The following is a 16,803-nucleotide window of genomic DNA, read 5'->3' as shown; positions in this document are numbered from 1 at the left end:
AACTAAGATGATGAACAATGCAGTTTCTACACTATTTCTTTTGTTCGACTGGACACCTCCACTGTGAGAGACACACGACTGTGTCTATGTCCATCTCCTGATATGACAGTTTTATAATAACAGAAAACAGAAAGTGACAGCAAACAGTTTTTTCTCTTTTGTCTACTGGGGGTTCCAGAGGAACATTTTGAAGCCTGGGGCGCAGATCAAACTGAGCCCGAAGGCAACACAACAGCCCGCAGCTACAGTCAGTCACTTAGTGTTGGAAAAACAACAGTAACACAACCTGGATGCTCTTTGTGTACCACTGTCCCTGTTGCTGTTGACCTTTAACCACAACGTGCCCCCTTCTAAACGAGTGCATAACGATAAATATTTGTGTACTTTTACGTTGCTACATTTTGGGCTGAGATCTTATTTGAATTTACAGCATCAGCTAATTATTCTAAATGAAATAAATTAAATTAATCTATTATATTACTATTATTCCTGCTCAGAATATCAAAAGACAGAATAAAAGATGAAGGTTCACACAGCGTCATTTCATTGCTGTCAGAGTGGAAGGAAATTCAGACTGTTATGATACGCTATCATACCAGAAGAGTCTCATTAAAATGTATTGTTAGAGACGATTCAGCCTGAGTTCTGCCCGAACAGTGGAGCACAAGTGTAATCAATCAAGCTCCACTGTATCTACGATTACAGAGGTGGACACATTTGCATCAAAACAGCAATTATTAGTCTGAGTTCTTTTGTCACGATGATGTACCGAGCTGCTCTCTGCAGAATAAATGAGGAATGATGGAAAAAAAACTTTTTTTTCAGTCAATTGCTATTGATTGAACAACAGAATAAAGGTCACTGCTGTCTGTAGTAGAACAACTGCAGAATGTGACGCTAACAAAACTCTGCTTCTCTGCTCTCATCATTTTCAGTGGATTATCATCATATTCACTAATTAATGGATTCATGAAAGCCGAATTCTCAGAGGTGCTGTAGTCTCAAGGCGATCACTCTGCATTTGAGCTTTTAGCTCACTGTTTCCCCTCAGCAGATATGCCACGAAGCAGCAACACAGTATCTGTTAGCAATTAGCTGAAGCACACAGTCCTCCCTGTCGGGGCGCATACGCACTTTGCATCTGTTCCTTCCTTTGTCGTTGCTGCTGCTCCGATGCTCCAAGGACACTGGGGTGTGCACGCTTTCCTCCCCGAGCATCACCGCACCACATCACAACCTCAGTCACAAACACAGCAGGCTGGCACAAGGGCACAGTGAGACACACAAAGACTGTTTTAAAAGCAGGGTCTAAACTTAAAAGCACTGGACGGTTGTAGTTATTTACACCTTCTCGTCGTTAAATCAAAACCAAGAAGCCTAATGAAACTAGACTGATGCATTTATGATGTTCTGCACATGGAAACAAAGACTTCAGTTCTAATCTGTGCTTCTGTGTGTATAAGAAGACTTTTTCTAATTTACGTGAGTTTTCAATTAATCCTATGATGGTGAAATGATAAAGGATCGACAAGGCAATTATGTAACATCTGATTTAATTAATAGCTGATAAATGTTAATACTTTCTTTATTACATCCTTCATCTACTTGATTGCCTCTTTTTTCCATCTCCCCAAAGATGCAGACTAACAAATTAACTTTCACAACACTCGCCTATTCATAGCCCTCCTAATAACATGTGTTAATTATGCCACACTGGCTTTTTCACTACTTTCTCATTGTGTTGTAACCACTTTGGTCAGTGTTCAACCACAGCAACAAAAAACAACTTAACTCTACAGCATCGTTTAGCTAATTCACTGCTTTAATGCAGATGGGCTGAGATCAGCTGTGAAGACACTATAATAATAGGTGTGTTCTGTCTTTGAAGCAGATCTCTGCATTTAAGCTGCAAATCAAAGTCACCCGGAAAATGAGTGAACAAGCAGGTTAACAAGCTGCAGATTTCAGCACTTTGTTCTATCTGTTCTTCTTCAGCAAACAACACCACTGATAAGTGTAAGGCAGCCAAGAGGTTGATTACAGCTATTGAAAGTCCCCCCCACAGGTGCATGAAGTACAGGCTTAAAGAATTGTTCCAGCTCTCCTCGGACCAGTTGTGTTTTTACAGTATGTGCAAACATGATGCAATAGTATGAAAGACAGAGTTTACATGTGACCAGTGTCTGAGCCAGAACAGCACAGACCATCTACCACAGTGACAGTAACTATACAGTACGTTAAGTTTGCTGTAATAATATCCTTTCTTTTAACAACAAATGTGTAAAACCCAAGGTTGACAGCAAGAGTAGTAATTCAGAGCTATTTCATGTTTGAACAATCAATGTAACAGGACACCACTGGGAAACAACAAACGAACATCTGCCAATCATATGTACCAGTTCTTTTAAATTTGATTGATCTCATATAAAACCTATGTTTTGTGTTTGGTCATCAAATAAAAGCTGAAATGTTGACCCTTCGATCTTAAACCTAATCGTCTTCAGTGCACAGCAGGAACAAATTCACCTCGTCATTCCAATATTTCTGGTGAGGACTGTAAATGAAGCGGTCAGTGTCAGTCAGTCAATAATTACTGTCAAATGTTCTATGTTTTCCTGCATTTTAACTGTAAAGCTCTGTTTTGCTTCGTGATGTGGTTTGGACAAAAAACATAATTTAAAAGATATCACCACTTGTTCTGACAATAAATAACAAATAAGAGGTTGCAGCTTTATGTGACTATAGATTATACTTATGAAACTATTTAAATAGTCTTTGTTCTATTTCAGCTTTTGTGTAAAGAACATCGGAAGACAGGTTCTACCAATCACTATGTAGTGTAAAATCTACCTTGTATTTAGCCGATTTTTTATTGATAGGTCACAATAAAACTATAATTTTAAAAATAATGCATCAAATTCACATAATATCTTTGCAGCTGAAGTGATTAATTCACTGGTTTATTGTTTATATGCAATGTTTTGGTTTTACGCTGCAGGACTGTGTATGTGTGTTGAGCAGAATAATGACTGGTCTGGTTTTGTGCAGCAGAAGGTCAAAAGTTTCAAGTTGGATTTAGATATGACAGCTGCAAGTTAGAGAGTGAAGCACCAACTGGAGGTCAAGACATTAGGACAGCGGGTACGTTTTTTTTAATGTATCCTTGTTTGTGCAGAAGCACTGGGACCTGAGTGAATCATAAATCTGCCGACAGAGTCAGGGACAGGTAGACGATACATCTGAAGATGTGGGAAAGCGTGAGCATTCACAAGGCATGAAGTCTGCAACAGATAAGGCCATAACAGAGAGGGAAAGTGCACTCTACGGTGTAGTGTGTCCTGTGCACTGCTAAAGCAATAAAGAGCCACCACTGCTATGACCATTTTTTATGTGTGGAATTATTTCCACACCATGCTATAACTTGAAAATGTCCTGCTTTACTGCTCTATCTATAAAAGCTGGAGCACGGCTGTTATTGAAGCAAACAATGCAGTACCTGCATGACTTTAACAACAGAGTGCAAGGTGCGAAATTGAAAGAACACGCTTCAGTGTGTACCAGAGCAGAATGACTCAAATGCACAACAGCTTCTCGGAGAGCATGGATTCGGTTTATGTGAGCAGAACTGCACAAGCGCATGAATCACGGTGTAGTGTTATCGGATTCACACATTTTAAATGAAAATGTATCAACAAGAGAGTAACACGTTCACCACACTGAGCATAGCTGGTAAACACACAGTCACAGACTTTAGAAATCCACAGTAAAGAGAAACAGGGAGACGTAACAGTAAAATATACTATAATACCTGAAGTACATATTTAAAGTTACTGTCTAGATCAGGAACTTCCATTACTTATTCAGACAGGTACATAAGGTTCACTGCCACCACACCAACAATCATTGTACTAGTGATTAATATGCTCATCTGCTCACTGTCTAAAAGACTAAATCAGCTGCAACACATAGTCATGCAGCATCTTCTCTTCCTCAGCCTGTCTCTTTACCTCAGGGGTCATGTTTACATTGAATATTATTACTGACGGTACTTCAACAGCCTGAGCTGCATGTCGATGACAGATTTGTGTCCTGCTGCACGTAAATTCCCAGAACTAATCTTGTGTTTAAAGATTCAGTCAGTAACTTTTTGCCATGAGTTTGGTTTGTACAGTAAATCAATGTAGTAAGAGCCCTGAATCAATTTGTCCTGCATGATTAGTGGTGAGCTGAATCATATGTTTACGTTTGGATACTGAATGTGGCTCCAATGCAAACTCTACACCTCTTCATTCTGTTTAGTCTCATGGCTACGATGAGGTGCTGCAGCCTTACCCAGCATGCACTGGGCTATAAACAACCTGGACAAAGACGTCTAGATCTATCACAATGCGAGAAATTCACAGCAATGCAGGCGATTTAGAGCTCACTGAATGTGCTGTTTATTTTTATGTATTGTTTTTGGTCAACTTGAGGAGAAAACCTCCCAGTGAACCTGAACTCAACACATTTTCGACTGCCTTCAGATCTGTTGTTTGTGAACATTAATTCCACCACTGCTGCCCTGGCAATCTCTCCGCCGCTGCAAATCATTTTAATCAACTCCTGAAATCCTGGATATCCACATTTTCAATCTATCTGCGGTTCTGGGGATATTTGCACAGCTTATCTGACTGTACACAGTGTCTAATTCTGTACTGGGATACTATCACCACTCCTGTTACGTAAAATCTTCTGCTCTCTACTCCTGCTTTTGTCTCCCCATGTACAAACTGCTACCACTAAGGCATCAGCCTCAAACGTAGCTGCCACCTTAAATCTACTACTGAACAACATATCAGGGCATCCTACACTGATTTCAGGTGGACTACAAAGAAGCAGCTCTGCCAAATCCCCGCATCCCTCCAAGATTACATAACTTCCCCCAGCACGCTGGTGGCAATGGCAGCCCTGCAATGGCAGAAAAACAGACACACACAGGTTTAACAGTGGTGTGGCAGAGGGTCAATTCACAGCAACACATTCCTCTGGGCATTCGGAAAGCTCTCAGCTATCAGTGTAATCACTCATGAAATATGGCAAGCTCGCAGTTTTTTTACAGGCAGAGTACAGTGAGGATTACTACAAACCTGCAGAGAGTAGTGAGAGCGCAGGAGGATGAAACTCTTTGCAGTCAGGTTTTTCATATTTCCACAGAATTCACCTCATCAACAGTATTAATGTATTCAAGTACCACTCACAACCTCTTAACATCAGGAAAAACCCTCTTTAGTGTTTAATGCACATGCAGGGATGCAGAGGTGTAACAAACCATCACACCTGCTCCAGAAAACCAACACATTTAACAACACAGCCAAACCCTCTCCGTACAACTCAACGCAATAAGAAGCCAGTAGCCTGTTTACATACGAGCTCCCATCCCACATCAGCACCAGCACGGTCCTCCACAGTCCTCCTCCATCCCAGCATCATCCCTTCACATCCACACACCTTGGTCAGTTGTGCTATCTTCTTGCTCATCTTTAAATGCAGGTCTTGAGTGTATTCCAGCGTTAAGCTCCCGTCGTAAAACATGCTGGACGCTGGACTGGGGGTGTATTTAGTGCTGCTAGTCGAGCTGCTGTACGGAGGCTGCCAGCCTGCCCCCGTCGCCATTTTTCCCGGGAATTAAACCCAAACGCGACGACTTGAACTCTGCTAAATGGAAGAATCGGCTGCTGCGCGTTTCATCCCGCCATGGCTGCGTGAGAGCTTCATCTGTGACGGAGGAAGGTGAGGAGCGCGGCGCGGCGCGAGACCGTCCCGTCTCACGCATCCGCAGCTGCCGCGAGCGCTCGGGATGCTGCTGCTGCTGATGATGATGATGGTGGTGGTGATGATGGTGATGAGCGCGCGCCACATGCTCAGCCAATAGCGCGAGGCCAGGTGAGGCAGGTTTAATTGAAGGCGGGAAACAGCGGACACGTTGACGGACACCTGCCCGCAGCAGCAGCAGCGCTGATGGATGGATGTTTATTAAAATATACTGAAATCACAGGAGGAACAGAAAACACAGTGACTGTTGAGAACACAGTAACATCTCATGTTGTTGTTGTTTACCTGCAGACAGTGACAAATACAACAAACAGCGCGAGAATGAGAAGCAGCGTTGTGGGTTTAATCCACACTTCACTACTTTACATGAGTGAAGAGCTGCTGAAGCTGAGACTGAACCTGCACCGACATCTGCTGGTGATGTTCATGTAGTGCAAAAATAATGTCTTTAAATAAGAGATGCGTGAAGTGCATGAAATAATGAGGGTGTTATTATAATGCTGCTACACTGGGAATTCTCATTCTAGACTTTTGTGCAAATTTTTAAATTACATTTTGTATTTTCATTCTAATTCAACTTAAAATGTTGAGTTTTTATTGACAGAACTTATAAACATTATTTGTTCTAGTTAACTAATGATTTACCCTAGAATTATGAGTTCAATGAATTAATTTACTCAACTTGTTAAATTAAGTTAATTAAAAAACAAACAAACAAATGAGCATATTAGTAGACTTCCCAGCATGCATATGTCAGGTTGATGAAAATATTGTTCTTTTTAGTTCTTTAAAGAAATTAAGCATGATAGAAACTTGCTCTGTGTCTTTAAAACACATGCACATCACGGTTGTTTATTTTCACACCAGTATATACTATGTGAACCATGATAGAGGTTGGTGTTGAATTCCTTTCAACAAAACTGGGAGTAATTTAAATATTAGGTCAAACAAGACTTTTCTTACTTTTCAAAATAAAAGCTTTGTAATAAAAATATACATTAAAGTCAAAATAGATTTTATGGCTGGAGTGTGAAAACAACAGGTGGATTAATTAGTTTTCTAAAAGCATTAAAAGCACCTTTCCTAAATTTTATTGTACAACCAAAAGTGCAACATGCAAACACGTTATATTCTGAAAATTATTTAAATGAGATCTTGGTCAGTAGTCAAACTTGTACCGACACAAGTGTTGCATTGTTGCTGGTAAATAAACTGTTCCAAAAAGAATGACTTGTTGTGACCAGTGCACTAGACAGTCATTAAATTAAATGAACTAAAAGTACCATTCTATACAAAGTGTGTGGAGAATTATGTACAAGTACATAGTCTGTATAATCAGAGACAGAGTCTGTCTAATGAAATCCTGACCAATAATGAAATAAAATTTTAAGTTTAAGCAGTTAAACTTGTGCAGAAATCACAGAAAGTCACGTAGATCTACTGTAAAATACCTGTAAAAAATAATATAGGGTACTCATGGGAATAAATATGAAAATGTGTTGTTACGTTTGAGCCTCTTGTCCTGTAGATGGCGGTGTTCCCTCACTAATAGCACACAGTCTTGCTCACTGTAGGGACCAGTACAATGTTACATGTGGTCATGATTTATTCTATAAACAACAAGACCAAAGTGCAATAATCCATCTTACCCTGGAACAGCACTATCACTATCACAGCCACCATCGTCTCGGTCCTGCTCCCTCCATCTTGCACCCTGTCATTTGATTGACAGCGTAATGCTGCAGCAGTTCAGCGAGGAGCTCGCCACTTCTTTTCTCCTCATGCCTTTATCTTGTGCGCCAGCAGACAGCCTTTCAGGCTGTGACAGGTGTGGATGGCTTAACTTAGCTTAGCCTCATCTGCAGACTTGCTCTCGGCCTTTAGAGAATGGTTTGTTAGTGGTGTAAACCAAGCTCGAAATAATTGTTAACTTCAATAAACAATAAATGATCAATAATGACTAAAGTGATGATGATGATGGATAATACCATGGGGATCAGACCAGTGTACAGAGGATAGTAATAAACTGGAATTATTGATTGTAGGAGAGGTTTTAAGATCTAACACTTATAATAATGATGGTATTAATAATAATAATAATGCAAATATTATCGCTAAGAAGTATAAGTACACAGTAAGCTGCAGAATGGCCCCTGTCAGACTGTTAGGAGAGGATATTAGAGGATTTCTATTATTGATGCAAAAGCAGAGTTTTACTGCTGCATGTTTCGACATAAACAGCCTCAGTAGTTCATTTTAACCAGCTTTAGTGCTGCACCATGTTCCTTTTTTATTTTATTTAGACTCAAAAAATGTAGTTCATCATCAAAATCCACAATAATAACTCTGCACAAATTGAGTTGTTTTGTGCTCTAGGCCAAATGTGCACGGCAGTTTTACAGGTTATGAAAAGTAAAAGAACTTGTCTTAAATGTAATGACAGTGAGGGCAATGCACCACTCGAGTGGCAAAATACATCACAAAACAATATTGCTGGGGACCTTTGTGATTAGACACTGGGCTGTCGTGGCTAAGCCAGCAATGCTGGGCACTGGTTTTGATTTTGTGGGGAAACAAAGACAGTATTTGTGAAATCAGTATTAAACTTATGCAAGATTCCAAAGAAAACAGGAAAACTTATAACTTATAACGTCCACATCTAATGACTGGAGGATGAACACGATCATATTTCATCCATCTATACATGTCTTTATCCAGCTTCATTCGTGTGTGTGTGTGTCAGTGTGAATCTTCAGTTATTGTTATTGTTATTGTAAGTAACAAGTATAAGAGTCAAATTGCACAAACGTATTTGGTCACTAAAACTGATTCTGATTCCGAAAGGCACTTGGTTGCTTTGATGTCATCATACACACTTCATCGCTCCTGAAGTCTCTTGGGCTTTTTCCATCCCGATTCTCATGCATAGACAAAAAAAAGGCAAACAAAACAAAACAATCCCTGTGTGCTGCAGGTTTTTAAACATCCCTGGTGTGTAAAATGCTGCCTGGTGTTTTACCAATCAGTGACATTTAGCACTGCAGATCTAGCCCAAGAACTATGGCTCCAAAGTTAAATTTAGACTCTGGTTCCTCTGGTGGAAACAAAGGTGAAGAAATTAAGTTGATCTAAAGGTTCCTGGTCCCTGGTGAAAGTTCCTGCAGTAAACAGGCCTGTAAAGTTCAAATAAACCTGCATTACTATAAAGGAACCAGATCATCCGGAAGAACATGGTGACAGGGACAATTTGTGACACCACAAGGCCACTTACTTGAATCATTTTGTGCACAAAGTGCACAAACCATATTGATTCATTTCACATTTGTAGAACATATTTATCAGGATTTTCTCATGTGAAGCTCAGTTCTTCATGTAATGATGTAACATTCATAACAGCTGCACAGAGTTATGCTTTAATCTTTTGTTCATCCTGACTAAAATATGCATTTAGTTTTTTCAGAGTGACAATTTTTGCAGCTTCATATGTGGAACTGTGACTGTTCATAAGCAACACTCAAATTAAAAACAATATAATACTTTCACAGAGCTGCTTCAATAAGGCATTCATCTGAACATCAATGGATGAGAGGTAAAAACTCATAGAATTTCAAAGCGATCCGGAGAAAAGGGAGCGCTGGGTTAGGGAAAATAAAAAAAGGGAAGCAAAGCCTGTTTAACCCACACTGTTGAAGCGGGAAAGTGTTTGGAGAGAAAGAAGTGTTTGTGTCAGAGAGGACGAGAGGCACAGGGAGGGAAGTGGAGGAGGAGAAGGGGATTGCACTGCAGCACACCCGTGCGTAAATGTGACCATCCTCGCCGCGGTCCCCTCCATCCCTCCGTCCTCTCCCCTCCAGCCTTCAGCGGCTCCTCTCTCCTGCTCGTTGCCTGGATCACCTGTTCGGTGATCGGTGGTCAGTTTTGGACCGTGGAGTCCCGGTTGTCTCGGCTCGGCGCCCTCCTCCAGGGGTTAGGGGGAGCGCCGGGGGCCTCGTCCAGGTTCCTGCCAGGCTTCGTGTCCACCGCCGGTGAGAGCCATGGCTCAGAGCGCCGGGAGAGGAGGGGTTCGACCCGCTCACGGATGCCGGTGATGCGGGGTCTTATTGCGCCACAAAACACCTTCTTGGACACCATCGCCACTCGTTTCGATGGGACCCGTAAGTACAACACTCGTCTGCGAGTTCCTCAATTTTATTGTGCGCAATAGATGTTTAAACCAGTTGTTCGTTTACTTGGCTAAGTTACAATAATATTTATGCAGCCTGTAAAACCTGCGAAGTGCTTCATGAGGATAAAGCGCACACGAAAAGAGAAACATGCCACAAGCATGTTGATAGTTTGACCGATAAGGGAATTAATGGTGAATGAAAGGCGCAGGCTCCAACGCATCAAGAATGCATGAAGCTCTACCTGCGCACCAATTTACAAATGAATTAACCATGGTCTACTGGTCCTTACGGAGCCCGATGCAAAAATAAATGACATACTTTGGTTAGTATATGCACAAGTCAACCACCTATCACGTTTTACTGTTATTTGCATTAGAGTAAAACCTCATTAAAACTGTTTTAACTTGTGTCAGTGTCAACAGAGTCTGCAGCAGATAACCCACATTCATTATATTTTACACTAAATACAAATTTGCAAGGTTTATAACACATTCAGCAGTAATGTACCTATTCCCTGTTAATGTACAGTGATAATTAAAGCTGTGAGTCACTGCATTAATCACCATTCAGAGGTTTGGGTTTGCTTCTTGCAACTTCTCCAAAATTCAAAAGGTTGCAATTCAGTTCAGTGTGGATGAATGTGTTTAATGTGTATAGACGTTTACAATGAAGGTCCTGGAATAACATTTTGACTCATGATCAGGTAATGAAGCAGGATCCACCCAAAGGAGAAACCAGCTGCAACATAGCAAGACTGGATTTTCCTAACCCATGCACTTCTTTAGAATATTGTGTAACAATTAGCCTCAATAATTTAATATTGGCTGTATATGAACGACATATTTAAAGCCATTACATCAGCTACTAAAGATGTTTTAACAAAAACATCACATTAACCTACAATTCTCAGAAGAAGACACAGGAAACAGGTCGTTCTTTACATTAACAAATTATTATTCCCATGTTTTCTCACTGAATTCATCGTAGAAGCAGTTTGTGCATTAGTCCCACGTAATGCTGTCGCTGTCAGTCAGTATGCAAACTGCAGCTATTATAGCTTTACACTGTTACATAACACAGTCCTGAAGGCGCAAACAAGCAGGACTGAGCAGCAGACAGAACGCGTGGACAAGCAATCAGTGTAGGATTGGTCTATTTTCTGAAACACACCTGTAAATGTAGTTAAATATAGAAAGTGCATTTAATTTGTGTGGGTTGTATTAGTAATTGCTATGTATCTACTCAATAATCTAGTCATTTAATAATGTTCAGTGCCATCTGAAGGTATTAGATGTTGTCTGTATTATCCCCTGAAGGTGATGTTTCCCAACATAGCAATGAGCCAATTATGATTTTTTCTATTTTGTGTCAACAGTGTTCAGTTCTCCTCTGATCAGAAAGTGGAACAGATTGCAATTCTTTGTATCTGATCACTCTGAAGCCCCAGTGCACAGGCTGGCACAAGGAGATCCATTAGACACACAAGTTTTTCAACTGAGCAGAGATTTCACCCACTTCACTTGAGGAGTTCTCCACCTGCTCCTCCGGCTACACAATGTACAAATGAATCTAACCTTACCTGAGATCTCCCCACAAGATGCAATAAAAATCAGCATAGTGAATGTGGTGGCCATTCCTTGGCCGTAGCTACAGCTAAAGTCCATGAAAATCACAAACAGCATTGGTGAGAAGCCGTGGCAGTGCACAACACCCACCAAAATAATGTGCTTGATTTGTGCTTTCTGCAAACACAGCCCTGCCTCTAGTTATAAATGGATCTGAGGCTCCAGAGCAGTGGCTCCCACACCCTGTATTCCTATGACTTCTGCACACAATGATGCAAAGGACGTGGTCCACAAGCCACATGCTGGACAATCTTCCACAAGGCCTCCAGTATCATTGCACGAGCAAAGAGCTGGTCCACTGTTCCAACACACATTGAACCTCTTCTTTTCTCATCTTCTTTATTAAAGTTAGAAATCACCATCTCTTCCTATCAGCCTCTTTGTGACGTTGGAAAGGTGTGTCAGCCTAGACAGCTCAACAATGTCCCGAGCCTCCAGGACCTTATCTATGCCGAACACTGTATCACTGTGGAGCTTTTTGGGTTCAGGAGTCCTTTAAGTGTTCCCTGCATTAATCCCAGGTCAGCAGTTCTACTTTTCCTCTGACAGAGAGAATCTGAATCCCCTCCTTGAGTGGTTGAAGGCATGAAAAAGGCATCTTTGAAGCCACACAAAAGTCTGCCTTTATGTCTTCCCCATCCTCCTTTTCTTCCTCCTCGTTTGCTTTAGTGACCAAAGATGTTGCAGTCCTTTGAGCCTGCTGATATTTGTCTGCTGATTTCCCTGACCAACCAAAACCAGGTTTTGGTTGGACCAACCCTTTATCTTTAGTGGATTCTCAGACTGTGTCACAGAAACCGATGATCTTCTGGCTACAGGTCAAACTCAGACTGTGATTTCAGCAATCTTAAAGAATGTATTGCAATCCACTCTGTCCAACGTGAATCTAATTAACTTTGGATGGATTTATGTGGATTGGCTCATAGGTGTACCAACGACCAAACATGCTGCCACAGTTAGTCATCCTTCATCTGGGACAGCCCATAATTGCACAGCGTGTACGTTAATGACAGCTGATCACTGTTCACACTCCACCTGTGTGTCCGAGTGATCAAGTCACAGAAACAACAAAACAGCAAGTTGATCTTTGGGTTGTTCTTGTGCCAAATAGTTAGAAACAACCCAACACTTGACATAGCACTCACCCGAGGCTTTAATAAATACTAAATGATTAGTGATATTAGTGTTGGTGATTAATGATTTTGTGGGTTATATAACTGTTTTATTAATGGGATCCTTTTTGTTCAGAATTTGAACCAGGAGCAGTGAATAAATGCAGATTTTTCTCAGTTTAAAATATGAATGATGACATGTGATCAGCAGCAGTTGCTCACACTTTGACAACCTCCTGTGAGAAAATGAAATCTGGAATGATGCTCATGTTGAGCTCTTTATTTACAGCTAGAATCTTGCACCTAACCTTTGACAGGCTCATGATAAAAACACAGTGGGGGGATTTTAATGAGGGACTTCTCCAATGCTGGCAATAGGGCTGTGTGTGTGTGTGGGGGGGGGGTAGGGAGGGTTGAAAAAAATCTTTTATACTCAGAGAATAGTCCAGGACAACCCCCCCCACAAAAAAAAACAACAAAAAAAACAGGTGATGCCAGAGTAAATTATTGCATCAATGACTTAAAGCAGTACTAGGAAAAGCAGTACATGTAGGGTTTAGACACTTTGTTGGTTTTATTTTATAACTTTTTATATCTTTTACACTTCATTGCACGATACAGGACATGTCCATTGTGACTGATAGTGATTTCTCAAGTACTAAAAATCAGCTGAGCAAAACAGTATTTTCAGGTCAGACGCTGGGATCTTCCATCTTTCTCATACAACATTAATGCAGCACGATAACCAGGGAGACTCCAGGGAAATTCTCTAGTTTTCTTTCTTTCATTCCAGTAGAGAGCTTCATTCAGAGCCCCCTTTTACCCAGAGATATCCAAATCCACGACATACATATTTATAAGAAGAAAGGTGACTGATTTCAATTAATCACTTAAGATAGAAATTCAGCAGAAGGAACATGTAATGTAAATTTAATAGTTGAAACTTGATGTCGACATGATACCATGGTGCAGTTATCCTGGTCTATTTTTTGTTGTATGTGAAAAGTATCTTTCACAGAATGCTTGGTGTAAAACTGTGTGTACTGTCCTCACCTCAGTAGTACTAATTTATAAATTCTCTTGTGGGAGACAGTGTGAGTGTGTGTTCAGTATGAGTAATGCCCAGATGAAGGCCTGTTTGTCTGAACCCTTGGACTACAAACTGTGAGTGTCTGCAGTGGAGATAAAGTCTTAAACCTTTTCATTTCTATGCACAGACTAGTCCTCACATTCAGATGCAGTTGTCAGTGGCTCCTGTCACACAGAGAAACTTCAAAATGTCTAATAATCCTACTATTCACTGATCTTTAGTCGGTGCTGCAGCTAAGCTTGATTTATCACTATGTTTATTTACTGATTTTTGTATTAATTGATTATGTAGACTGTAAAAGGTCAGAAACAGATGTCAAATATAAATTCAAATTACTGGAGCTCTCAGGGACTAATTTGCCTTTATCGAACCGTGTGTTTGTATTAATGGGACTGGTCTATATCTTTAGAGTGGATCTTCATACGAGATTATAAACATGAATGAGGCAACTTCAGGTTTTTGTGCTTTTGCCAGGGGTGTTCTGGCACAAAGATGTGGGCCATAAAGTTTTAAAGCTGATGCAAAGTGAAAATGTGTTTTTGGTCAAAGTTTACAAAACATCTGAATCCAAAGCTGCTTTTAAAATAATCCAACACGCAGGAATCATCTAGCTGTCACTGTTGATCTCATCAGAGACAGTTTTTTTTTAAACACTCAAATGCAAATTCTCTCTGTCACTTTCTATTACTGTAAGTCAACTTAAGTTTTATAAGTAAGTCGTAATAAAAAATAATCTAATAATGATGGGGACACTAATAGCGTGGAAAACTGGAAACGAATTGCATCTACTGAATAGGACTCCATCAGTTGAGGAGTGTTTTTATTATCATGTAGCTCAGTAGCAGGCGAAGATGCACTTATTAAAGCTTTGTATTAGTTCAATCAACAGCACTCGCAGGAATTCTGACACAGACAAATTGTTTTAAATAGGTTTGTGTCACTTGTGATCTAATTTAAGGTATAAACCCCCAGAATGAATTGAAGTCAGTGCTTTTTCCAGTTTAAAAAATTGCTATAAAAAGCACGCGTGGCACATATGTGTGTTTGGCTTACACTGTGCATGGTGGTGAATGTGTTGTGGCGGGCTGTCGCTGTCACTGTTATCAGTACCAGGGTTTATCGGGGTTCCCTAAACCGCTCAGGGGCTGAGTCTGAGTGGTTTTGTAGTTGGGCTCACACATTATTACACCTGGATTGTGGTGTGGAAGTGACAGGCCTGGATAGTGCCTGGGGAATGTGCAGAAAATGAATATAACAGAAAAATAGAATAATGGGAAAAGGCTGGAGCAGAAGGGACGTGATGGAGCACAGGAGGTTTTTCCCTGAATCCAGATCACATCTTTGGAGGAAAATGTTCCTATGTGATGCTGCCCACTTCATCATAACAACACTTTTGTTTCTGTTAAGAACAACTCTCAAAACTACAGCATAAAGTGAGTGTTTGTGACAATAGTTTGGGTAAAGCACTTCTTTGCCTGTTTCCCTATTTGGAAGACAACTGAAACAATCAAGGCTCTTATGGGATTAAGAACAGGAATATCATTTTTCAAAGCCAAAAAATAACAATGGTTCATCCAAGAAAACTGGTGACAAGCAAATTTCTTCTGATTGCAAGTGTGTTGAGACTGACATGGATGTACAGGTTTTTGTGAGTTGGCCGACAAAAATAACTCAGCATAAAGAAATTAATCAGAGTATTTGTTCATTGTTGTTTGTTCATTGTGAAGATGGTATGGTTTACCCTTACACTTTGGAGATTTATGAGAGGGTCCCTGCAGCCAGAATCACGAATCGTGCAGAGAAGAGAGGATTTTCTTAAGCACAAAGAGCCTGAATCATCAGCCTATACAGTATGTGATTGTTGACGCTGTCGCTTTGTGTTTAAGAAAATCCAGAGGTTGGTTCCTTTTCTTTAAGACTGTTGAGAAAGCTCCATTGTAAGACCCAATAAAAGCTACTGTTTTAGCCTTATATCAATATGGTACACTTGTATCTATGCAGAAATGGGCTCACTGCTCTTAAATATTAATATATTCCTTCCTTCTACCAGTTAATCATCTCAAAAGTACAAGCCTATTTTTTCTGGGAGAAGTGATTCATCAAATCCAATTATAATCTGTCACACTCTTCAAAATCGCCAGCTGCATCATTCTTGTGCTGAAAATCATGGATCGCCTTCCTCCCATGTTGTCTCACAGAGCAGCTTGAATGATCAGATGGTATAAGAGCCACTTGGACATGTATTTATTTCACCTGGTAAAACCGACAACAAAGGGAAAACACCACTGTTTCTGTTACAAAGCCACGATGTCGAGTTCCACGCTGGTCTGTTGTTCTTATAGTTTTGTATATGAAGCTGTGAGCTGCCCACATCAGATGCTGCAGTATAAGATTACTGCCATGTGACATGTTGGCATTCACTGTGACCATATGACACAAAAATAATCCTCAAAAAGTCTGTTTTTAATAAGCATAAAAAAGCTGTTGTTAGTAGCTACAAGCAGTCAACAGATGACTATGCCTGATTGACTTGGAGTCATTTTGCAATCATCTGCACCATTTGGAGTCCATATGGCCCTAAGCATCAACCTAAACTGCCTCTGACACATGATGGATCAAGCAATAGAAATACAGTTTGATATTTACTTATTAAGATTACAGTATAAAAGAGCCAATATAACTATCTCCCTCTGCCTCTAATGTTTATTTATGTGAAGCTAAGCTAAGCTAATCAGCTGTTGGCTTCATATTTAATGTACACTTAAACAAATAATATTTTCCAAGCTGTCCAAAAGTCCTGTAGTTAATGAAGACTAGTCATCAGTTCTGTTTAATTTTCTTTGCTACTGACATTTGCAAATCAGCTTGTGCTTAAAAAAAAAAAATCAGCTAAGCTCCACCCACAGAGCTATGGGCCAATGAGATTATTTCTCCTCTGACAACACTGTCAGTCGTATGAATGAAATATAACATTTCTCATCTGCTTTTATGAGAAATGT

General features: G+C 40.3%; 2 protein-coding genes across 4 annotated transcripts in view; one reads left to right on the top strand and one right to left on the bottom strand.

The window, feature by feature from the left end:
- The window catches only part of zgc:85722 (uncharacterized protein LOC407982 homolog), a 36,089-nt gene extending 30,343 nt beyond the window's left edge, over positions 1-5,746 (bottom strand). For all 3 annotated transcript variants that reach the window (XM_026363490.1, XM_026363488.1, XM_026363489.1), the window contains exon 1: positions 5,488-5,746. In XM_026363490.1, the coding sequence (XP_026219275.1) occupies positions 5,488-5,652 (165 nt within the window). In that variant the 5' untranslated portion in view covers positions 5,653-5,746. The remainder of the gene's footprint in view (positions 1-5,487) is intronic.
- Positions 5,747-9,889: 4,143 nt separating this feature from the next.
- LOC113163998 (potassium voltage-gated channel subfamily H member 3-like) overlaps positions 9,890-16,803 on the top strand; it is a 28,729-nt gene continuing 21,815 nt past the window's right edge. Inside the window, exon 1 of the mRNA XM_026363080.1 lies at positions 9,890-9,965. Within this exon, the coding sequence (XP_026218865.1) occupies positions 9,890-9,965 (76 nt within the window). The remainder of the gene's footprint in view (positions 9,966-16,803) is intronic.

This window comes from Anabas testudineus, chromosome 2 (assembly GCF_900324465.2).
Source record: "Anabas testudineus chromosome 2, fAnaTes1.2, whole genome shotgun sequence".
Taxonomy (NCBI): domain Eukaryota; kingdom Metazoa; phylum Chordata; class Actinopteri; order Anabantiformes; family Anabantidae; genus Anabas; species Anabas testudineus.
Note: the sequence above shows the minus strand (reverse complement) of the source record. Positions and strands in the feature narration are given on the sequence as shown.